Source organism: Stenella coeruleoalba, assembly GCF_951394435.1.
Source record: "Stenella coeruleoalba genome assembly, chromosome: 14".
Lineage (NCBI taxonomy): Eukaryota > Metazoa > Chordata > Mammalia > Artiodactyla > Delphinidae > Stenella > Stenella coeruleoalba.
The window spans coordinates 77,925,308-77,950,501 of NC_137160.1; the positions used below are offsets into that span (position 1 = coordinate 77,925,308).

At 44.3% G+C, this 25,194-nt stretch overlaps 1 protein-coding gene across 4 annotated transcripts in view; it reads right to left on the reverse strand.

Annotated features, from left to right (window-relative positions):
- The window catches only part of FBXO21 (F-box protein 21), a 35,036-nt gene extending 10,533 nt beyond the window's left edge, over positions 1-24,503 (reverse strand). For 2 of the 4 annotated variants that reach the window (XM_079942311.1, XM_079942310.1), the window contains exons 1-9: positions 24,192-24,503; positions 23,178-23,313; positions 21,174-21,268; positions 14,625-14,746; positions 11,593-11,739; positions 11,156-11,292; positions 10,054-10,190; positions 6,264-6,443; positions 5,050-5,182 (exon numbers count right to left, since the gene is read on the reverse strand). In XM_079942311.1, coding sequence (XP_079798437.1) covers positions 5,050-5,182; positions 6,264-6,443; positions 10,054-10,190; positions 11,156-11,292; positions 11,593-11,739; positions 14,625-14,746; positions 21,174-21,268; positions 23,178-23,313; positions 24,192-24,430 — 1,326 coding nt within the window. In that variant the 5' untranslated portion in view covers positions 24,431-24,503. The remainder of the gene's footprint in view (positions 1-5,049; positions 5,183-6,263; positions 6,444-10,053; positions 10,191-11,155; positions 11,293-11,592; positions 11,740-14,624; positions 14,747-21,173; positions 21,269-23,177; positions 23,314-24,191) is intronic. The other 2 variants (XM_079942312.1, XM_079942313.1) reach the window with 2 other exon arrangements.
- Between the last annotated feature and the right edge of the window lie 691 nt (positions 24,504-25,194).

Sequence of the window (25,194 nt, forward strand, 5' to 3'; positions counted from 1 at the left end):
CACAGCAATATGTGCCCTCACCCAAAACGACATTAAAAAAATTGTCGCCTTCTCCACTTCCAGACAATTAGGCCTAATAATGGTAACAATTGGCATCAACCGACCCTATATAGCATTCTTGCACATGTTCACACATGCTTTTTTAAGGCCATACTATTCATATGCTCCGGATCTATCTATCTATCAGCCTGAACAACGAACAAGATATTCGAAAAATAGGAGGCCTATTCAAAGCTATACCTTTCACCACAACAGCCCTTATTATTGGAAGTTTAGCACTGACAGGAATGCCTTTCCTCACCGGCTCCTAAAGGCCTGATCACTGAAGCTGCTAACACATCTTATACCACTGCCTGAGCCCCGCTAACAACTCCAGTCGCCACCTCCCTCCCAGCCGTCCCAAGTGCTCGCATCCCCTTCTGCGCACTGCTAGGACCCCCTCACTTCTCTCCCTTAACCTTGATCAATGAAAACAGCCCACTCCTAATTAACTCCATCAAACTTCCTACTAATTGTGTTTTTGCTGGATTTATTATCTCCAACAACATCCCCTCCAACAACATCCCCCCAACATCCCCCCCCAATAACCATGCCCCCATACCTAAAATTAACTGCCTTTACAGTGACCATCCTGGGCTTTGTACTAGCACTTGCAATTAACCTTAACGCACAAGACTTAAACTTTATTTACCCCTCAAATATCCTCACGTTTTCTAGGCTTTTAGGGTACTTCCCCACTATCATGCACCGTTTACCTCCCTACCTAAACCTATCGTAAGCCAAAAATCAGCATCCTCCCTCTTAGACTTAATCTGACTAGAAAATATTTTACTGAAAACCACATCCCTTATTCAATTAAAGCCCTCCACACTAGTTAAGCAACTTGCCTGAGGTCATGGGGTTATGAAGACGTGCAGTGAGAATGTGGACCCAGGGCTGACTCGCAACCCCAGGTCTCAGTCACCTTCACATCAAAGCAGGAAGAGGAGTATTTTAATTGACTGTTAGGAAAATTTTCAAACACATAAAAAATGGACAGAGTGGTATAACCCCAAGTAGCAGACCCAGCTTCAACCAGTACCAGCCAGGAGCCAATCCCATCCACTTGCCACCCCCCGCAGTGGCCTTGTAATGTAGGGGACACTAACAACAGTTGTCCCTTGTAGCTAAAAGCATCTGATTTCACAGTAAGCTTCTTGTGTTCCCCTCTGCAGTTCCAACTAGTTATTGCTGACAACTTTTCTATAGACACAGCTTCCCCTTTGTTCCTGGCAGCCCCTTCCCACCAGATAAGTGAAAGAAACATAATGCGGAATCTTCAAAGCATAAAGGAAGTCTTGAACTCAGAGTATCAGAGGAGGAGATAAGGTTCAGGGATGATCACTCCCGTCTTTCCCTTGGTGTGTGGATGATAGGGTGAAGGGAGACGGCAGAAACGGAGAAGACACCATGAGATGTGCCCAGTGTGTTTCCAAAAGCCGTGCTGACAGTGGGGCACCATGACGTCTACAGCTAAATGCCTAGGCCTAGAATCCCAAGAGCCCACAACCTTCAGAGTAGAGATCTTGGAACAGGGGCGACTACTGCACATGACTGGCAACTTGCTCTGTAAAGGGCCCGAAAGTAAATATTTTAGGCTTTGTGGGTCGGACGGTCTCTGACTCAACTACTCCCCTCTGCCGCTGTGGCTGAAAAGCAGCCAGAGACAGTCCGCAGACAAATGGACACAGCCGTGTGCTGACAAAATGTATTCACAAAGCCAGGCGGCTCTGGGCCCAGGGGCCAGAGTTTGCAGACCCTGCTCTGTCCTCTTAACTGCAGGTTTCCCCCGACATCTCTCTGAAGCTCTTGGCTCCAACCTCTGGACGTCCACTTCTGTGGGCTCTTCTACTTTTGGGACTTCAGCTACTAGATGCTGATGCCAAGAGCGCCCACCAAGCACGGTACTCCATGGCTCCAGGTCATGCCAATCAAACTCAGCATATCCCAGACGGAACACTGTCTCCTACCCCGAAACAGGTCAGTTCCCCACACGCTTCAACTTTTAAAGTGGCCTCCCTTATTGGAAAATTGGGATATTCTCTTCGAGCCTCCTTCCTTGTTCACAGCTAACGAATTTCTGTCATTTCTTAATCATTCATTCAAATAAAATGTAGTACCTACTGGGTGGCAGGAATTGTGTTGAGAGCAAGGGGAATAGCTACAGTAAAGAACAAGACATGGTCCCTGACCTTAAAGAGTACGGCCTCGTGCGGAAGGATGGTTAAGCAGCTGCGAGACACTCCGCACAAGCTTTGCGGAAGGGCGAGCTCAGGGCCGTCATGGTGCAGAGGGGCAGGGAGGGGCTTCAGAGGCAGGAGATCAGAGATTCGGGAGCCGCTGACCTACAGATGGTAACTGAGGTAAGGAGAGCTGGTGAGATCACTGAGGGGAATTGTGCACAGTAGAAAGAAGTCTAGAAACTACCCCACAGTGTAGAGCCTTAAAGGGAGAGACAAAGGACAGCAACTAGCGAGAGCCTGGGAAGAGGGGACCAGAATCAAAGGAACAGTGTTTTGAGTCGGGGGATGACCTCCAAGTGATCAAGAAAGATGAGGAAAGACAAGTGTCTACTGGATTTGGCAACAAAGAGAAAGGTTTAGCAAGAAGGCGTCATGGGCTTCCAGTTCACGTGGGGGAGGGCTGGGAATGGAGCCCCATGCTCTGCGCAGTGCGGGGGAGGCGAGGGGGAGGCCATCACAAGGACCCTGGCCAGGCTGGGAGAGAGAGGTAAGGTGGAGCCGTGGGCAAAGCCGGGGGCTGTCGTCGGAGGCTTCTCCTTCTCTTTTTTCAAAGATGAGGGAGACCTGAGTATGTTTAATGCTGACAGTAGAAGTAGAAACAGGGAGCTGCAGATACAGAAGAAGAAATAAAGGAAAACTTAGTAGTCCAAGGACAGGCAGCAGGTTGGATCCAGAGCACACGGAGTTTTGCCTTGGAAGACTGAGGGACATCTTTTCCACTGAATGTGGAAAATGGAGGGAAGGGATAACTACGGATCGGAACAAGGATGTAGGTTTAGCAGCAGGAGTAGAAAGTGCCCTTCTGTTGGCTTCTTCAGAAACAATCTCGCCTTGGCCCTGGTCCACAGGGGTGAAGCGTGTGGGTGGGCTGTGAATCTGAACGCCTGATGCCATCAACTTCTGTGCGGGAGACCTTGGCAAACTACTTAACTTTTCTCGGTGCCTCGGTTTCATTGTTTGTAAAAGGGCAAAAAACAAAACAAAAGTAGCCACCCCAAAGGGCTGGCAGAAGGTACTGGAGGTGTGCAGCACTGAGCTCTCCCAGCCGTCCCCACCACTGGAGGAACCTACTTCCCTGTGCTCTGAAATCGTTCCCCGGCCTTCTAGGGCCACCTCAAACCCTTTCTCCGGAAAGGACCCTTTTCTAACTGCTTCCGCATCCCCTGGAGCCTTCCTCGCTTTGGGCCCCAGCTCTCCTCCACTGTCATGGGGTCCTTCCTGCAGTTACAGCACAGTTCATGGAGGCGAGACAGTTGCCACACGTGGGGAAGGAGCCACTTTCCCTTCCTGAGCTTAGATGCAGGGAGTGTCTAGGTGCCTGACCCCAGCAGCCCATGAATGGTCATCATGGGGAAAAATGTTCTGCGTGTGACAATTTTGGAACTTGTTCCAGTGACATCTGCTTGGAAGGAAGGCAATCCTGACCATCTGAGGAGGATACCAAGGAAATTCCCCCAGAGGTAGCACAGGAGCCCTAAACTGAGCCTGTCATCAAAGGGAAGGATGCCAGGGCTTCTACAGACGTTCCTCCCAAAGGCGATGTCAACCCTACTCCTTCTAAGGCTGATGTGTAATTTAAGTACAGAATCTACTTATGAGGAACCATGCATTTTACAAATTATCATGAAATTCCTGAACTAATGTACAGTAAAAAGTGAAAGGAATTAGTTATGTATGTCCTGGTATCAAAAATAAATCAAGTAAAAAATAAAAGTAAACTATTCAATTCTGGACAAGGTCGTGGGAAGCAGGTGGTGACCTTGGTAGAGAGCCTAGTGTTCCAGTAACTCTTCTATCGCATCACATGGGTGTCCTGGGAGGACAGCCACTGCCTGGGCTGTAGATGACATCTGAAGACAGGGGCTCAGGGATTTTCCTACTGACGCATCCTTTCCTAGAACTACGGTAGATCTTTGACACTGAATAAATGAGGCAATGTAAATCTAAGCAACGGTGAGTCACTGAGGTTATTTACTTTCTCAAGGAAGATTTTACCACTCTCTAGTGACAGGGCTGATGATTTTATGGTGATGTTCCTGTGAGAGCTTAGAATTCAAGTCTATGACCCGGCTGTCTAAACAAAGTGGACTATTAACATATTCCCATGGCCAAGCAGGGGCATGATGGGGACGAGCAGCTGCTCCTGCACTGTGCTGCATGGCTGGAAGCATACATGTGCTATACCCGCAGCTCCTGAGCAGTGGTGCCGACCCCAAACGTGGTGGCCTCTGACAGGGCTTCCTGCTGGCCAAAGGGGGCGTCACAAACCTGAGAGAGCCAAGTGGAACAGTAAAACCCAACAGTTTCCGAAGGCATAAGCAGTCCTAAAAGCATCCAGCAGCTGGACCTGAACACATCTAAGATCTCACTTTCCCACGCCGTGCAGGGCTATTCACATGTGGTCAATTTAGTTGCTAACAGCATAGCTGGAGGATGAATATGGAAACTTCTGCTTCCCCTTGAGAAGGGCGGCTTTGGGAAAATACATCTTTGGGGCACCAGTGGGTGAGAGGTAGGGCCGAGGCCTTGTGGTTCTGGGAGTTTAAGGCACTGATCACAGAGAGAATGGGCAATTCCTGGCAGGATAACTAATTTTTAGTAGAATAAAAGGAGACAAAAAGTTAAATCGATGGGTCAACACCAGGAGACTGTGAATAAATCTGTGTTTATCCTCCAGGTTAATACAAGGATAAACTTGTAAGCGCTGCCTCTCAGCTAGGATTTCCCTCTCTAAGGCAGGTGCAAAGCATCAAAGTAAAATAATTACCTTCTCTGGCCAGATGCCCAGGTGGAAGTAGAGCCTGGCTTGGAGAAGGAGGAGCTGCACCTGGTCCGGGTACATCGCCAGGTACAGATCCAGGGAGTCCCTCAGGAGCTGGTACGACTGGTCGATGCCTTCCCTGTGGGGAAAGAAATCTGTGTTTTATCCTGTTTGCTTCTGAGCTAAGACCCTCTTTTTCAAGGCCCAGATCTTAAAAGTAATGGACACAAATCCCACACGTTCTCTGATTCTGATACTTCCTCTCTTCAGCAAAGTTACAACACTCTTAACAAAAAAAGATACACAAGAAATAGAAATTTCGTACTCCACTAAGTTAAAATCATAACCGTTTTCCTTACAGAGTCACCTTGATAACACTGTACATAAATTAAAAATGGACTCTGAATAGGTGGAGGACTATTAGGTCAGTGAAACTCTTCTAGATGACACTACAGCGGTGGGTACACGTCATTACCTGCTCGTCAAAATCCACAGAATGTACACCATCAACAGCAAACCCAATGTAAACTATGGACTTGGAGTGATAATGACGTGCCAAGGTAGGTTCATCAACCGTAACGAACACCCTGCTCCCGGGAGGGGGGTTGTTGAAATGAGGGAGGCCGTGTGTGTCCAGAGGCAGGGGGTAAACGGGAACTCTCTGTACTTGCTGCTCAGTTTTGCTGTGAACCTAAAACTGTTCTTAAAAAAATAAAGTTTATTTAAAAAGAAATTCTGCCATTAGGCAGAAAACTAATACTCCAATCTATAAATTTCTATTTTCCCTGTAAGACAATTTTCCTTGGACTCAGAAGCAAGACTGTTTCATACTTTTGTTTGTCCTCTTACCTAAGTGATAGAAAGGTATAAATTCCAAGACAGCAAAGCACTAGGAGGTGAAAAATAATTGTTGCCAGTCTAAAATATTCTTGTTACTGGAGAATGCTTTCAGCATTTATAAAAGAGAACTCGCCCAAGTCCACTGCAAAGATCTCAAAGAAAAGTCACTCAGCACATCCTAAGTCTGGATAGCATTACATCAAGGGAACCAGTTTTTTCCCATGGTGGGTAGATAGCTGCAGCTGTCCCAACTGTGCCACAAACATCCGCTGCTTCTCTGTATCACAGGTAGGCTCATTAAATAAAATTCTCTGTAAGGTAATTTGCACCTCCAAAGACGCACACGCCGCGGAAGTACTGGAAAACCAAGAAAACCTTACCGCTTTCCCAGGCTTAAAAGGTTTCCCACCATTCGCTGTAACACCTTCTTTACGTTCACCACCCCATACAGCGCTGCAGTCACATGCTGGCCGATCAGGTATTCACATTCTTTCACTGTCAGCTGCTTGCCTTTCCCAAAGGCATCTATGTAGATGTAGTCAAAGATGTCCAGGGTTGCCCTATCCAAAGAGCACACGTAGTGAGTCGTATCTCAGATTAGAGCTGAACAAATCAATATTTAAAACCCCGTAATAAGTAGCTCAAATCAGAGAACGAATGTTAACACAGTGGCATTTCTACTGAAAATATCAAGGCCTTGCCCAAAGTCTGAAATCTGACCTCTATACACACTCTGCTGTATTAAGATTGCAGTACACTGATACTTGAGAAATAGCACTGGTTTATGCCATTTAATATAGTTTTTTAGAGAGATTAACTCTAAGACTCACTGCCAGGCCTATCTATCAGAAGTCTGGTTGAGAGAAATATTTCTGGAATGCCTGAGCCAGTCTATTAATTTCACAGAGTAGCAGCAGTTAACGTCTGCGGATCCCGGGCCCCTTGAGGCTGTGATGACAGTTATGGGGCCTGGGGCCACAAGGATTCTGGCCTCAGCTCTGCAGATGCGCTCGGGAGGCTCAGGCTGGGACCCCGCTCCAGACCCCGGAGAGCTGCGTCCCTGGCCTCCACCTCCCACTCCTCCCATGGAACCGCCCTCCACGACCAGAGCTCTCGCACGTAGGGGTGGCCCACGCCGAGCCGGGCCGGTAGGCGGTCACATAAGCAGGTTCTCACCTCAGGACCTCTAACGATACTGCATTCACCCTACGAGGACTCCTGAGGGATTGAGGTGGGACTTTGTTTCAGGGATAGCTGTGTTTTTTTTCTTTGAGCAACTGTTTCACTTTGATAGAGACTTTCTCTTCGGCAGCTAAAAAGCCCAGTCAGATTTCTTCTCAGTCGTATTAATAGCCTGCCTTTAGCAAGACATATATAATTGTTCCAGAAATAAGGAATGCTCTTCAACCCTTTTTTTGGGTCTAGGAGAACCACACAAATGCACACAAGTTTACAGGCAAAAATCCTAAACAAAATATGAGCAAATCAAACACAGCGAATGTATAAAAATCCACATGAGTAAGTCAGATGCTCCTTAAGAATGAAAGGAGGACTGAACGCTAAAACATTTCACCACATGCAGACTAAAGGAGAAAAACCACATCCTATCTGTAGACACAGAAAAGAAATTTGGGGGAAAAAAATCCTAGCTATTAATAAAACTCTTAGCAAATTACGACTTTATTATTGTTTTTTCCTTTTTTTTTTAACCGCACCATGCGTCATGCAGGCTCTTAGTTCCCCGACCAGGGATGGAACCCGTGCCCCCTGCAGTGGAAGCGTGGAGTCCTAACCACTGGACCGCCAGGGAAGGCCCAAATTACAACTTTAGAAGGCAGCTTTGATCATCTCAATGAAAGGTACTGCTCCCAAACATCATGTTTGAGATGAAATTTTAAAGTCATACCCAAGGCAGAGTGCCTGCTATCACTGTTTCTATTCACTGTGTACAAGAGGACCCAGCCAGCAGAATAAGTAAAAGAGACACAAACATACAACAGCTGGAAAAAAAAAGAAGAAATAAAACTGTCGCAATTCAGACAATATGACGGTCTACATAGAAAAGCTGAAAGACCTAGCAAATTATTAGCACTAATAATTGATCCAGCAGAGGTGCTGATAATCAGACCCAGATCTAAGTCATCAACCATGTCCCTGTGCACCACCAATACACAGACAGCGTAATTTAAACAATTACCATTTACAATAGCAACAAAAAGTTAAGGTACCCAGGAATAAATCTAGCAATATATCAAAGAGCTGGATGTAGAAAACAATAAAATATTTTTAAGGACATTAAAGATGACTTAAACGTGCAAGGAGATGTGTTTACAGACAGACAGACTGAGCAGGGAAGCGCAAGCAGGCCATACTCCTCACGTGAATCCACGAATCCAGAGGAGCTCTGGGCCCAGCTACCATACCAGAGCTTCGAGGTGCCTGACAAACGGATTCTAAAGCTGCACATGGACACCAGGCTAAGAGGAGCCAGGGCAATTCTAAAGGACTCCGTGGGGGCCTCGCCCCACCAGTCATTAGGACTAACGATAATGCCACAGTCCACGCGACACTATGGTCGTGGTGCAGACAGAGACCACGGGCCCGAGGAGCAGTCCAGTCAGGACGCAGAGGGCCTGCAGCCCAGCAGCTGTGCGCTCTCCTGCCAACCTCCCGGCCTCTCCCCAGCGGGCCAGCCCTTTATGGGTCTCAGTGTTTGTGTCTGCCAGGTGCTTGGGGTGCTACCAAACCACTTCACTGTTCATCTGCATTGTGGTGTATGCTCACTGTGGCCTAAAGAAGGAAAAACAATCCTGTTACCACACACAAATGTGCCCGGCAACAGGTCACTGTGGTAAGTAACATGGTAATTGGTGTTTTAAATGCTTTATATCACACAGAAATCCTTGGTGGACCATTATATAAGCATTTAAGAATATTTTAGAGATATTGGGGGAAATTGGTTGGGTTATTCAGGGAGAGGGAATGAACTGAAAAAGCACTTTTCTCATTTAAAATAATGGAAAATGGGTGCCTGCTATCCAAAAGAGAAACCATCCAATACATTTTAAGGAACAGATTATATCTGGGAAACAAGGGAAGCCTGTACTCGCTATTCAAGGAAACATACACACGTAACGAAATATTAAAATTTGCATGGAAATAACAAATACTTTCAAACTAACTGGCGGTTACCTCTAGAGAGAAGAGGAGGGAAAGGGATAAGGAAGAATACCGAGGAGCCGCCAACTTACAGACAAGTTTTATTTCCTAAACCCGGAGGCGGAAATATAGAGACCAGCATGAGAAATTCCACCAGGCGTGTAAAGCACTGGGTTCTCTCATTTAACCCTCCAAACCACTTTATGAAAAACATTAGCCCCATTTTACACAGGAAGAAACTGAGGCTCAGAGGAAACCGAGGTCTAAATTCAAACTTCAAAGCTCAGCTACTTTCGATCATTCCACTCATCACTTCACCGAACAGTACCACAGCCAGTCATTAAGAAGTAGTTTGAAGTAACAGGATGTAATTAAATAACTATGTTTCTTTTCCCTCTAGATGGCACTTTTAAAGAGACCCGTCTCTCTAGACTATAGCTGAAGAGGAGCTTTACGTCCAATAGGACACCAGGTCCCAAACAAGAGAACAAAACAGAACTCATTAACCTGGTCTGCAAAATGCGCCTCAGGTCACCAACCTTGCCTAAAAGGAGTGCCACTGCTGAGAACCTGAGTATCTGCTTTTGCACATGGATGAAGAACTTGGGCCCAGTTCCCTCTCCCTTGCTTCTCCCTCCCTCCTTCCCTCTCTTCTGGGGGGAGATTTTACGGAAGACTGGGAAGTAACAGTTTCTTTAAGAACTCTTTGTACTGATTTGCTTCGGAACAAAGGGACTCTGAGATTCACATAAGATCCTGAACTCTTAGTCCTGTTCTTTAAAATTAAATGTTTTCTCTGAGGTAATTGGAGATTCACATGCAGTTCTGAGAAATAAGACAAAGATCCAGAGCGCACTTCTCCCACGAGCAGATCGCGGACGTGGATACAGTCAAGAGCAAACCAGTTCCATCACCACCCTAGGCCCCCTTTTAACCTCTGTTGTTACATCTCCTCTCAGCACAGTGGAAATGAATCCTCAGGGCAATCACGATGTGTCACGGATGGCTCACCCTTCTGCACCTTGGCACCACCTTAGTAAGAAGTGACTGGGGAAGTTGACAGGCTCCAGTGGGACCCCCAACTGCCGGGCAATGGTCAGGTAGAGCAGAGACATGCTGATTGGGATTCCAGTTCTGCGGATTAAAACCTAGCAGAGAAAAGAAGGCTTTAGCTTCACAGAGATGAATCACACCTTCTCACCCCTTCCCCACACCTTCTCAGTGGCCACCTACTGTGCATCAGGTGAGAGGACAGGTTTTCAGGCTTAAGTGGATGAATATTTCATTTACTTAGATCAGGGCTCTCGGACTACAGTCCATGGGCCAAATCGGGCCCACCAACTGTTTTTGGATGGCTTGCATAAGAAGAGTTTTAATATTTCTTTATGTTTAAAAAAGTCAAAAGAATACTATTTCATGAAACATGAGGACTGTATGAAATTCATATGTCCATGTCCACATACGACATTCTGCTGGAACACAGCCACATGCCTTTGGTTCTGTATGGTTTGTGCCTTCTTTCGCTTGACCATGGCAGAACCGAGTGGTTAGGACAGAGGGTACGTGGCCTGCAGAGCCAAGGAGAATCACTGTCTGGCCCTCCACAGAAAAAGTGTGCAGACCTGTGATTTAGGCCCTCCTTCTTCTAGGAAGAACGTAAGGCCATTTCAGATAACGTGTGTAAGATATGACAAAAGAAAATACAAGTCTCATAGAGAGCAACAGAACAGATACGAAAACAGAGACAAGTAGGAAGCAAATAAAAAACAAGCATCAATGACGTAGCTGGTCATGTATTTCCTCCAGTCTTCCTGGAAGCCAGTGCAAAAAGGTTAGTTTCATAGTTTAGTGTTCACAAGATGCAAACTGATCACACTGAGTCGGAGAAGTCCTATTTCTAGTCAGGAATTTACTTCAAGGGTCTTCAGAGGATGCTCTGTGATGAAGCAGGTAAAAGCCACAGCAATATCCTCACAGTAGAGGCAAAAATGAGTTTCACTGGTCACTGAGAGATGAACAAAATCTATTACTTGCCCTCAGTAACTGTACAGTTTATCAGAGATAAGCTTAATATATATATAATTATTATATTTTCTATCATACACATATTTACCTGGTGCATATATAAGTTTAGGGCATTATAGTAATCCATTCGGTTCCCCTTGAACTTCAGTTGGTCATAAAGGACATAGTTCATGGCATCCAGCACCTGGCTCTGGAGTTCTATTTCCATTATCATGGAGGATTCACCTGAAATACAGAGACCTACTCTGAGGACACAAGCACAAATAACGTTGTGACCAGTGTCCCAAATAACCTTTAACATGCAAACACTGGCAATGTCCTAAGAATATACATCAGGTGTTACCAACCCAGGGTGGAAAAGACAATACGTATTTGAGGTCTTTTACATCATCCAGGTGAACATGGGGTTGTATCATCAGTCGATTTTTTGGGACATAATGGGAATGCACTGCAGAATTCCCCAAATTAATCAATTACTCTACGTTTTCTTTTGCAAATACAGCTGTATCCAAAGCAGTTCCACACCTGCCTTGAAGGCCAAGCTGGGGTGGCGACTATTTATGCCCCGGAGGGTTTTGCAAACAAGCTCCACGATGCTGTCAATCTGGGCCTGAATGTCTCTGAGGCTGATGTCGGAGAGAGGATTGCAGTACTGGTCAATATACACTGCACCTGAAATGAACAAGAATTACTGAATAAATTCCTCCTTCCACCTTCTCTTATCAGTGGTCATTCACCCCAGACTCCTGGGGCCACAGCTCTTTACACCACTCCTCCAGATGTGGCTCCTATCGCGGATGTCAGGTCTGGCTGCTGCTAATACACTGAGAAGGAGCAACATTCTTACAACAAAGAAGATTACATTTCGTTATTATTTTTTTAATATACCAAAACTCTCTCAGAGGTCATGGACTCAAAAGAACTGTGTGATACATGCCATATCTCCACAGTCTACTAGGAAGAGAAATAAATACCATAAAGGAGATCTTTTCAAGCTACTTCTCTGTCCCTAATTTTCTTATAGTTCAAAATCCAACAACTCTGAAAACTTATAAGACAGTTCATTGAGACTTAAAAAAAAAAATAGTTGAAAGCCCTCAATGTCAGGTATACCATTTCAACAAATTATTCCTCTGAAAGGTGAGCCAGTAAATGGACTTTGGAGATAACTGGACTTTGAAATTAAATAGTTACACTCAGGAAACCCACAGCTAATAAGTTGTACGGAGCACACCAGAGATACTGTCTCTCAAAAATCACTACTCTTCACCACCTTAGGTTACTTTTTAACCCGAGACCCAGTGGGCTAACCTGCTCATCTGCTATAGGACGTTTCCACTCGGGAAGCTGTAGGGTCACTTTAAATTCAAGAGGTCTCAAACCAGCTCAGGACCTGGATCCCCTACTTACACCCCAGTGGGTATCAAGAGACCTGGACACCAGCCCCAGTTCTGCCACCAGCCAGGGAATGGCTCCTGGGTCTCCTCGGGACTCAGTTCCCCCCCCGCCACCGTCAGCTGAAGGGCTTTATGCTGCACAGCTCCGCAGCCTGTTCTATCTGACTGCTGCTTCTTAGCCTTCGTCAACGGCATCAGATGATTCTAGTTGGTCACCAAGGATCAAAACCCTGGAGCCAATTTCTATTCACTCAACTAGTTAAAAACCTTCAACAGCTACCCAATGTCCACAGCACTGATGTGAACGAGCTGCTGAAAATTATAATATTACTTAATATTTGAAAGATGAAAGAGAAGTCATTGTTTTCATAAATAAAGCTTGTCAAGTTATTCCTGACTGTGGAATAAACACAAGATGCCTCTTAACTCCGGGATGCATATGTGAAGATTCCAGGGTGGTGAGGATATTTTATTTTAATGAACTGAAGCAGATACTTCATGTCCTTCTGGATGGTATAATCAACAAGATCAATCAATAAGAATCTGCACTACACACTGTGAGTATATCCTGATCATAACATAAGGACAAGGAACACAAGAAACAGTGACTGTTAAAGAAACAACCTGTACACACAGGAAACAGAGAGGATGGACAGGGTTTACTAGCCGCCGCTACTGCAGGTCTGAGGCAGTAAAATCTGCAAGTGTCGCAGGTATCAGGGAAACTTCATGCAAGTGAAACCTGAAATGAACTCGGAGGGTGAGTAGGATTTAGGAGGGAATCCTAAGGAAGAGGGATACCTCGAATGAGGAAGTGAAGCCAGGTGTATGTGTAGGGCGCCAGTGAGGATAGTGGCCTGGCTGGAGCAAATGGGACATGTTAGAGAGTGATGGGGAAAGGCCTGACTGAATTATGGAGGGCACTGAAAGCAGGCAGAGATTTAATTTCAAAAAGGAAATCAGCTGGCCACGTCGCAGGCTCACATGGAGTGCTGAAAAGGCTGGGTTTCAGACTAGGCCGGCACTGCACGCCGGCTGACTTGAGAGCAGGAGGGCGTGATGCCCATGAAAACAAGTATCACTTAGAAAGCTGCTGCTGGGAGCGGTGGCAACAGCCTGCGCGAGACCAAGAACAGAACGGAGACGCGACTATGAGAAACGCTGGAAAGGAAAAAGAATCAATGAATTGGGTAAGTCGCTGGGAGTAGGGAATGAAAGTGAAGGAAGAGTCATATCTGTATTTCATAACCATAATTTGTGGGAGTGTTTGTGTAATATGCTAGGAATTTAAAATAGTTTTTAAAAAATGAAGTCACATTTTGTTCTTGCTCAACTCAGTAGGAACAGAAAGCTCTTCCCTTCATCCTGCCTGTCCACTGGACTTCTTTCCACTCAGTTCTCATTATGGACAATGAGACTCACTGACACGCAAGAACATTTTGTCCTCATTAAACTCCAACCAGAGAGGTTAAGGGATTTGCTCGAGGTCACATGGAGACAAAACTGGACACATTTATTTCTGATTTGAAGTGAGGTTTCAAAGCTTAGAGAGACAGGGAATTAACCTCATTAGTTAAAATGTCAGCCTCATGCTTTGAACCGATGATGCATCTTTAAATTTATTTATTTATTTATTTATGGCTGCGTTGGGTCTTTGTTGCTGTGCACAGGCTTTCTCTAGTAGCGGCGAGTGGGGGCTACTCTTCGTTGCGGTGCGCGGGCTTCTCATTGTGGTGGCTTCTCTTGTTGCAGAGCACGGGCTGTAGGCGCGTGGGCTTCAGTAGTTGTGGCTCACGGGCTCTAGAGCGCAGGCTCAGTAGGTGTGGTGCACGGGCTTAGCTGCTCCGCAGCATGTGGGATCTTCCCGGACCAGGGCTCGAACCCATGTCTCCTGCACTGGCAGGTGGATTCTTAACCACTGCGCCACCAGGGAAGCCCGATGGTGCATCTTTATAAACACTGTCTCTTTAGCTGAAGCTAAAGATTCTGACCAGATCTTGGCTCTGAATTTAATCGTTCTGCCTACCTAATTGATCAGACCATACAAGCCAACCATGTAGCACAGTTTACTTTTCCACTGCTTTTCCATCAGGGCCACTTTCACTGCTGCTCTTAAGGACAACTCAGCTGCCTATCAAAATATCAGTGTTAAAGTCTCACCTTCAAGATATGATTCATAGTCATCAGGCTGCTGAAGAAAAGCCTTAAGATTATTTAAAATTTTCTGTTGTCGTAGGTAATAAAGAATTTTTTTGGCGTAGTATTTCCAGGTCAAAGCTTTTCTGGAAAAAACAAATAAACAAACAAGCAATGAGTCAATAAGAATTAAGATATTAAAATTCTCAATTATCCATTTTTTTACTTCACACTAATCATACCACGTTAAGAGTCTACTTAACAAGAAAAGTATAATTGGCTCACAAGCATATAGTACTTATCATGGAAGCAGACAGCACAATTTAGGGTTTGGCATTTGTAATTTAACACTAAATTAGCTGTGCTGAAATTCAAGAAACAGTTATCCATTTGGCTTCAGATTTACTAACAGGAAATGAAAGAGAAACCTGAAAAGTCAGGGGAGCTGGGTGAGTCTCAGGAGACAGGAGAAAGGCATTTGGAAGCTTTCTGGCCGCTCGGACCTTGGGCTGCTGCTTTTCTCCTTCTACACTCACTGCCATCTCATCCAGTCTCAAGGTTTCAGACACCATCCATACTGACACCCCCCAATTTATTCTCCAGAACAGGTTTTTCCCCTAAACTCCACACCTGTATATCCAACTGCTACAACCACATCCCACTTCAGTATCTGATGAGACCTTAACTTTCTTCCCCTCCTAGAGTCATGCCCATCTCAGATAAAGGCAACTCCACCATCCAGTTAGGACACCCTCGGAGCCATCCTTGACTCCTTGCTTTCTCTCACAGCCATATTCAATCCATCCACCTATGCTCTTAGTCCTATCGTCAAAATATATCAGAAATGTGAGCACGTCCAACTCATCTAAACCACCGTCCTCTTTTGTCTGTATCATAGCAGCTTCCTGCTTTGATCCTTGCCCCTCACAGTCTACATTCGACATGGCAGCCAGAGGGCGCCAGGTGACATGTTAAGTCATAGCACAAAAATCCTCTGCCCCAAATTCTCCAATGGTTTTCCACCTCGATCAAAGTATATAAAAGCCCAAGTCCTAATGATGACCTAAAAGGTCCTTTAAACTCTCGCCCCGTTACCTGTCTGCCCTCAGTTCCTGTATCACCCTCCCCACCCAGTCCAGCCGCCAGCAATGCTGGTTTCCCGGCCGTTCCTTCCTCACACCTGGCTGGAGTTCACCTTAGGCCTTAGCACTCAATTCCTCCTGACTAGAACATTCCTTCCCTGGGGATCTGCAATCTGTGCCCTCATCTCCTTGCAGGTTTTGACTGAAATGTCGCTTTGAGTAAGGCTTTCTCCCACCATTCTATTTAAAATTGTACCCCCCCCATCGTTCCCTTACCCTCTCCCCTGGTTAATATTTCTCTATAGCACTTCTCATTTTCTAATATAATTAGTATCTTAACTTTGTTAAGCATCTCTCTTCTCCACTAGACTGTGAGCTCCATGAAGGCAAGGTTTTTTTTTTTTTTAAGCATTGCTCACTGCTGTATCCTCAGCTCCTAGAATGGTGTCTGACACACAGCAGATGCTCAATAAATACTTGCTGAATGAGTGAAACTCTTCATCAGATCTCCCAAATATGCACAGGGATTATGCGAAGTAGGAGGGAGACAATCAATGATTAACTTATTGGCCTGGCTTCATAAATAAAGGACTCTCCAATCTTCAGGGAGTAAGAGAAAATGAGCAGACCTAGGTTTTACTAGCTTTTTAACCTTTGAGCTGTAAAGTATACCAATCTAGAAAATCACATGAAACAAACGAATAGCCTAATGAATTATTATAAGGGAAACACCCTTGTATCCACCACTTAGGCCAGGAAATAGAACTCTGCAGAAAACCCAGAAGCTCCCCATGGGCCCTCTCCCCCCGCCGTGACAATGATCACAACCACACCTCAGTGGTCATCACTACCTTGCTTTCCTCTAGAGTTTGCAAATGTGTATCCCTAACACTCCAGACTAGTCTGTTCACACGCTTTCAAGTCTCTTAATTCACAGGATCCCCCTTCATCTTTTTTCCCCTTGTATTTTATTTGTTGAAGAAACCTGGTTGTTTGACCTGTACTTTCCCATAGTCTGGAATTTGTTGACTGCATCCACATGGTGTAGCATAACATGTTCTTCTGTCTTCTAAATTCCTGTAAATTGGACGTAGAGGCTTGATCAGATTCAGATTCCATTTACTTGGCAAGACGACTTCATAGGCGGTAGTGAGTTCCACAAGGAGGCAATCATGCCTTGGTTGTCTCTTTCTGTGATGTCAGCAGCCATTGCTACTCAAAGGCCCAGGTCTGTTAATTCATTAGAGGCCATGAAGTGGTGATGGTCTAATGCAGCCATCCCTTTTAATTATTAGCTGGAATACTTCTATAAAGAATAATTTCCCCTCACCTACTATTTGGTCCCCCAGTGGCATAGTATGTAGGAAAAGGCAGGATAAATATTCACTTCTTTCCCTTTATCGTTTTCCAAAATAATAATTTGGGTTGTTATTATCCTCCAAAGGTGACCAATTAGTTGTTGTTAAGTATTATTATGAACTCATGGAGCTAAACATATTTGCTGTATTTCCACCCATTCTAGTTACTGTCCACACTGATGCTCAAATCGCTACATCTTTGGCCAAAGGAAGCCTCTTCACGTTGGCCCCTGAATACTTCTGACATGAAATATTGTTACTTTTCTCGCTACCTGGTTCTAGGCTTCCCAGATGCTTCCAGGGTCATCTTTTACATTTCCTGCTCTGGACCTAGAATCAGGCGTTTCTCCAAACACCCTGGCTGCTTTTGATGGGGAGTAGTATGAAGACCACAATCTGAGTGCTAGGGATGATCATTTCTACTAGGTTGGTTATTGTTTCTAGACCTTTTCAGTGGGCAGATACGAAGTCTAGTGTATAAGGGTGTGTACCCACACACACACACACATATACCTACACGTATTTAAACATAAAATATCTCATGAATTCATACTGACACATCTAATTCAAATTCAGAACTATACAGTTTTTACCTTCTTCTGTTTTGTGTCTGTATCCTTTTTTCCTCCAGGAGAAGCCTGCTTCTTCAGGATGCCAGTGATGAGCTAGAATACCACATCATCACTCACTGCTTTATTCTACCTCGCTCTCTTCTATACACACACACACACCAGCCTCAGAATAACAAGACCAATATTCTTATCACCTTGATGATTCCTGAAAACACCTAAATATTTTGTTCACGATCTCCCCCGTCCTCTGCTCATTCCTTCTGGACAGCTGTGTTGTGTCTACACTGTCAGGGCTTACAGCCATCACATACAATACTTTTTCCCCTATTACCTGTCACTTGGATTTAATTCTACAAGTAAATATGTATTTAATGTTCACCACTAGTTCTTGCATCAGGGTCTCTTTAGTTATTTTGGTTGTCTGAAGCTCATTTTCTAGCATATTTTTCAGGTAGGGCTAAGAAGTCCCTGAGTTCTTTCAAGTGGATGAGTTTTTCCACAGCCCTTACACTTGGAAGTCAGTTTGGCTGGATATAAAAATACTTGGCTGACATTTTCCATCCTTGGGTATCTTAAATGTGTTACTCTTTTTTTTCTCTGGCAGAGAGTACTGCTGTTGAAAAGTTTAATGATTTCTGATTTGTTCTCCCTTATAAGTGGCTTTGTCTTTTTTGCCTGGATCCTCAAAGGACTTTTCTGTCTTTAAAATCTAGTAGTTTTACTGAAATATGTCTCAGTGCTGGTCATTCTGGGTCAATATTCCCAGATATAGTGTATGCCCTTTTAATATGTTGCTTCAAATCTTTATTTGTAGGATGTACTCTTCTTTTAAGACCACATAGAACACCATAAATGTAAACTGTTTTTAAATACCCAGGGACAGGTGCCTTAGCACCAACTACCCTTCTTCCTTCCTATGCTTTCCATATCCAAACAACAAGCATTTGCCAGGAATGAATACAAAGAGGGTCCTTCATGAAAACCGTCATCCCCAAACACTTACAAACATGAGAGTATTCCTTATTATTAAAAAACAACCCCGTTTTAGGTTCAAAATACTTGTCAGGCCAAAGGGTAACATACTTATGATAATTTCTAAGACGACTATAACGATACACACTTTTAGTGGCTGTGCATATTTAGTCTCTATTTTTTTTTTACCAATCTGATAAGGAAAAATGCAATATTTCATTGTTATTTAACATTTCTTCGAAGAGTGAACTTAAAAGTCTTTTTACTTGACTGCCAGCCACTTGGACTTGCTCTTCTGAGAATGTTGTCCTCTTATCCTTTGTACATTTTTCAATTTCTTTTTAGAAATTTTAAGGATTCTATTGACTTTGTTTATGGTTTCTTTGGTCATACAAGTCTATTTGTTTAATTGCAAAATCATTTGTCGTTATTTTTTTTATTGCTTTTGCATTACCAGTCTTGGTTAAGGAGGTATCCCCAGATTGTACATGAAGTCTCCTATTTTCTTGAAGGATTTTCATGGTGACAGTTTTAAATTTTAGGTTGTTTAATCTCTTGGAATTTAATTTTTGTATATGATACAAGTTTTACTTTCTTCCAGATGGATATTCAGTTATATCCAATACCATTCATTAAATAACCCATCTTCTCCCCTCTGAGTTTAAATATATTAAATTATCTGTTATGCTGAGACATGAATTTGAATTATCCTTTGCCACTGATGTAGCTATTTATTTTTATTCAAATACTGTATTGTTTGATAACAGGTAGTATCATAATATGTTCTAATATCTAGTGATGCAAGTTTCCCATTGTGATTATTTAAAAATTGTTTTTTCTGGCTCCTGTGAATTTACTATTCTGTATATGTTTTATGACAATACTATCCATTCAAAACACACAGAACTCTCCCCTCCCAAAACTCTTGTTGGATCCTAACTGGAAAAGCACTAAGTTTATGTATTAATTTTGGAAGAATCAACATTTTCATGATGGTAAGTCTTCTTATTCAAGGACATGTTATCTCTTATGCTTTTCAAACAACATTCTATAGTCTGACCTGGGAAACCCATCCCCAGGAATCTAATACTCAGAAATGAAAGCACTAGGAACACCACCCTCCCTAGTAACAAAATGGAGAAGAAAGTGGTCACCCATTAATGGGGGATGATTAAATAAGTTATGGTATACACTACAAAACAGTATGCAGCCATTAACAAAAGTGAATTTGATTTCTACCGTTGATTAGGATAGATTTCCACGGGGCAATGTTGAATGAGGAAAAAAAGATATTGAAAAGTACCTATTATTTGATCTCAGTTTTGTAAAGTGACGATCCCCCTCCATCCGCATGTATATCATATTAGCATGGAAGCAAACAACCTAGGTTGTCATCATAAATTACGGGAGTGGGGGCTGGGAAGGGCAGTGCAAACGGAGGGAGAAGGAAGGAAAAAAACAACATAAATAAGAAAAAAAATAAAAGTCTGCACTAAACATCAAACCAAGCCCAAAACAACCAATAAACTGAGTATGTATAATATTTATGTATCTAAAAGTTTATGTGTATGTATGTAAAAAAGCCAGGTCGACTTTTATTTTTAAGGCTGCACAATACTGACTATTAGATCACACTTCAATTCATTTATAGATAAACCAAAATAGAAACAGAAAAATGACCTCTGCATCAGAACTCATCCAAGGCCTAGAATAGTGACACATCTTACCTCTCCCCACAGCTGTTCCACTGATAGATATTTCTCTCTCCTAAACCCCCTTGAAAACAACAAGAAAAATGTCTTGCTCCCTGTTTGTGAGACATTTCACAATAATCTCTCTTAAGGAATATGTTAAACTAGCACTCTTATCTTCCATCACTAGTAAAGTTTCTAGAACTTTTAGAGCAGAAAATCTTTTTCGTAGGTTAAGCTTAACTTTTTCCAGATAAGCTGGAAGCCAAGTCATCTTTCAGGTAAACTGGAAATTAACCTTCACAGCAGAAAATATAAGGCATAAAAAAATTTAAGCAACAACCAAGAGAGAATGGATTCTTCTTAATCAGGAGAGAAAAAAGGCTCAACCAAATATCTATAATGTTCATCGCCAAAGTAAGATTACTGCTTACCAGAATTCAGAAATTGTAAAAAAAAAAAAAAAAAAAAAAAAATTATCCATTACATTAAGACATACGTAAGAAATTTTTAAAATTTTTTAAATTCAACTCATGACAGGCAAATTTGGTGGTAGTAGATGAAGAGATGACAACAAAGAAAAGATAATCTGTACTACCCAAATGATATACAGATACAAGTACCCAGAGCACAGTATTTGACCCATAGGAGGACTAAATATTAATTCTCCCAAAAGGATTTTTGCACCATTTCTTTAAACATCAATTGTCTTGGTGTATTTACCTTATATACACGGAATTTTTCAAAAATATAACTATGGCAACATGAATGTAACATGAAATATTTGGAAATACACGGATCACAGTTCAGTCACATACAAATTACAGCAATTAATTCTGGGGTTATTATTAAAACACACAAACAAACTAACAAAATCCCTGATAAATCTACAGCTTACCTTCCTTCCATATTTAGGATACACACCAGTTCATCCTCAAAAAATATCTCTGGTCCCTCAAGATTCTCAATGTCACTAAAACCGTTACAAGGGACCTATGAAGAAGAGACACAAAGAGGCCTCAGTAACGAGTAAGAATGTTGTTGTCACTCTCACACACAAATCTGAGTTGCAAACAAAGCTGCTCATTTCTATGGAAGTGGTTAACACCTCTCCCACACTACCTTGCACCACCCACCCACTAGAGGTGCAAAGGAACATGTGGAGTAACAATCATTTGTTCAGATCGTAACTGTTAGCTGTAAATGAATTATATCTTCAAAGACTGGAATTTCTGAAAGCGATAACTTACATCGGAAATGAGAAGAAAAATAGCTCTGAAATGAGGACTAGAAATACAAAAATCTCCTAATTCACAACAACTATTCTGTGCAGTCTACGTTGTATTCAACTAGGAGTGTAGGGCCAGGGAGAGAAGTCCAGTGCTTTGGGCAACTCTTAACCGACTGGGCATGTTTCTCCTCTGTAAATTGAGGTGGTGGTACCAATGAGTTTTAAGTTCCCCTTGGTTTAAAATTCTATTACTTCTCCCACTTTTCTTTTTGAAAGTAGCCAGGAAGTTTCTTGTCAACCTGTGTGCATGTTGAGAACACAGGAATACAAGGGTCCTGAGCCAAAGTAATCATCCACCCACAGATCAATCCTAAGTATACTCCTGTTATGTTCAAAGTCCTTGACACGCTTCTAATCAAGCAGAGGTACAGGGAAAGAGGGAGCTGGGGAAAAAACACAACAATGCATTATTATTAGACAAAGGCACAGGCTGTTAAGTATGCATACAAAACCAGCTGGACTGTAAGTAGAGACAGCAAACTAGCAGCCCATGTCCAAGTGCATTAAACACATCCAGCACCCACATATATGTATGTGCAAACACATGGAAACCAGAATGGAATACCTGTGATGATGAATGCCCTTAGCCAGCGTATGGCTTATCCAAAGTAGGACATAAATTCTGACCATTCTAACATGAACAAACACTTACAGAAATGAATTACACTAGGAAATAGTTCGTTTTATTCTCTATAGGGGAACAAGTTCAAATTTGTCCAAAGTTCAAATTTTCCCTTTCAAAACTTGAAAAGCCTTGAAAACATTTCAAAACGTATGAACTCCATTAAGCAATAGTAATTAAAATCAGAAATAGGAATTAATCTTTAGTAAACCAGGATAGTAAAATAAATCAGACTGGCTCCATTTCTAGACCTCTGATCAGAAATAAACTTAAAATATTAGCGTGGACTATTTTCCAGAATTTACAAAAAGTTAAGAATCAGGACCCGATACAGAAACTTCTGTGAGAGATTCTGTGGAAGGGAAACCAACCAACCAACCCATGCACTTCAGCAATATTAAAAAACAAACAAACAAACAAAATAACTTTCCAGGGATAATGAATACAAGACGATTTAATTGAGGGAGTAATAATTCTTGATTTACAGGGATGTCTTGACTTTAGACATGTCTTAATCCTCTGTTACCTTAACAAATAATGCAGTTCACTACTGGTTAGAACCTGCAAAGCCAGAGAGAAGAACCATATTAATTTTGGCAACGCTTCTGGAAAATAACTGGGTGAAATCTGTAGTGTTTAATCATGGATAATACCCCCAATCATGTGGAGGTTGCAAAATATATGTTTAACCCAATTAAAGAGAAACAATGCTGATCACTGCGCCGCGGGTCCCTCCTTCCCTCTCCCTCCCCCTCTCCCCCCATTCTCTCTGGCTTTAGAAAAGTAAAGCTGGCAGGGACAAATGGCTTCACGTTGCTGGATAGCAGGAAAAGGACACAATGACTCTTGCATCCATCTAAGTGAGGAAGGGATTGTGAGAGCACTGAAAAGGGAGATAGCAAAAAGAGCTGGATGAGCTCATGCCTACAGACCCAGACGCAGACACCACTACCATGCAAATGCTTAGAGCTCCATCAACAGATCCTTACGTGCTCTGAAAAGAACCTCTTTGAGAAGGAGGCTACAATCTTCCGGGCCTCTAACCCAGCTTTTTGCCGAACTTTATACTCCTCCAACCAATTGACGTAGTCGGTGGGGCTGTAGTGTTTCATAAGGGAAGGCCACCTACAAGGAGAGAAACACCCCCTCAGCTTAAGAGAGCCTCAAAGGCAGACAAACACGAATCAAAGGCAGCCTTGGAAAACAGGGAAAGCGGTTGGGTTTAGGGGTCAGAGGGGCCCTGGCGATGGACCTAGTTCAAATCTCCACCCGGCACGCACGCACTCGCTTACGGCGTGACCTTGGCGTAGCAGTATGAATACCGTGTTTCCACTCCCCGTTTATAAAATGCGGACCGTGGGAGCAACAACAATCATAGTGATGACAATCACAGTTAACATTAATTGCGCGCCTCCGAAGAGCCGGGCCCTGTGTAAGTGCTCCCTATACATCAGCTCATCTAATCACCACAGTAAAAGCTAGGTCTAATCAACAGCGTTTAAAGTCGATGAATGAGGCTCAAAAAAGGGAAGTCGCTACCCCTAAGGTCGCACGCCGAGTACGCCAGGGCCAGATTGTATCCCGGGTCCCACACCGAAATCTGTGCTCTCAGCCAACAGCCAGGGGAGGATGCGCCCGCTTCCTCAAAGGGCTGTAAGCAGCACTGCATCACCCGGTCCGTGTAAACATTCTAGCACAGAGTCGGGCACAAAAGAAGCGCGCATGATGGATTAGCCGTGATACCACGGTCGTCATCCTTTATGGAGGGGCCGGCTGCTGGGCGCTTCCCAATGCGCAATCTGGACACCGGCGGGTCCGCCTGGCGTGGACCGAGGGGCCGGCGGCCTGGAGGCCTTTGTCTGTCTGTCCGCGGGAAGGGGTCCGGGGGTGGGATGCGGGGGTGGGGTCCGCGCGCGGGCAGGGAGGTGGCGGCTCCGGGCGGCCAGGCCCGGGCCCCGGGGGGCGCAGAGAGGGGGCGCGGGAGGCATGGGCGGCGGGCTCACCTCACCCGGAACTGCTCCTTCCACACCTTCCCGCTACTCTGGCACAGCTCGCGCAGCCGCCGGCAGGTGCTGGAGACGCGGCCGATGTCGGCGGCCGTCAGCGAGCCGCTGCACAGGATGTACTCCAGCACCTCGCCGGGCAGGTTGACGAGGCAGCTGAGGCCCGCTGCCTCAGGCGCGGCCTCCTCCGCCAGCGCCGGCACCACTTCCATCGCGGTGTCGACCGCTGCCGCCGCCATCTTGTCCGCGTACCTGGGGCCGCCGCGCGCGCGCGCGCGCGCGCGCCAGGGCGCCCCGCTTCGCCCCGCCCACCCGCCTTGAGGGGTGGGCGCCACGGTCGCCCCACCCACGCCCGTGGCCACACCCCCTCGGCCCCAGCTGCTCTCGAAGAGCTGAGCTGTGGCCAAGGAAAGGAAATGCGTTTTGGAAAATAACAGCGCGGTGGGGCCTGGAAGCTGTGAATGGACAATAATAGTGGCATCCATGTTTATTATGTGTGCGGAGCGTTTCCTGTCAATGAGCTCGTCGGCCCTTACCAATAACCCTATGAACTGTTCTTCTCCCCAAGTTACAGATGGGGAAACTGAGGTTCAGGGAGATAGATGGACTTGCTGGGAGTCCCTTGTCCTAGATTCTAATCCAGATCCGCTTGACTCTGCTTGACTGTATGCTAAACAGTAATATGCTGTAATAATAACAAACTTAATATTCATGAGCGGGTGCCCTGCCCAGCACTCTAAATCCGCTCTTCAAGGACGCCTCACTTGAGCCCTCTGCCATAGGTACCACATTTTATATACGTTCTACAGATAAGGAAAACCTGGCTCATAAAGGTGGGAGTCACTAGTTGAAAGCCACAGAGACAAAAAGTGGTCGAACCTGGATTTGAATCCTCCAAACAGGAGTTCCCATTCACCTGTGGGTGGGCACTCTCTTACTTCCGTGCCTGCACCTATTTATTTATTTTTCCAACTCAGTTTAGTTTCGTGACAGGCCCTGGGCT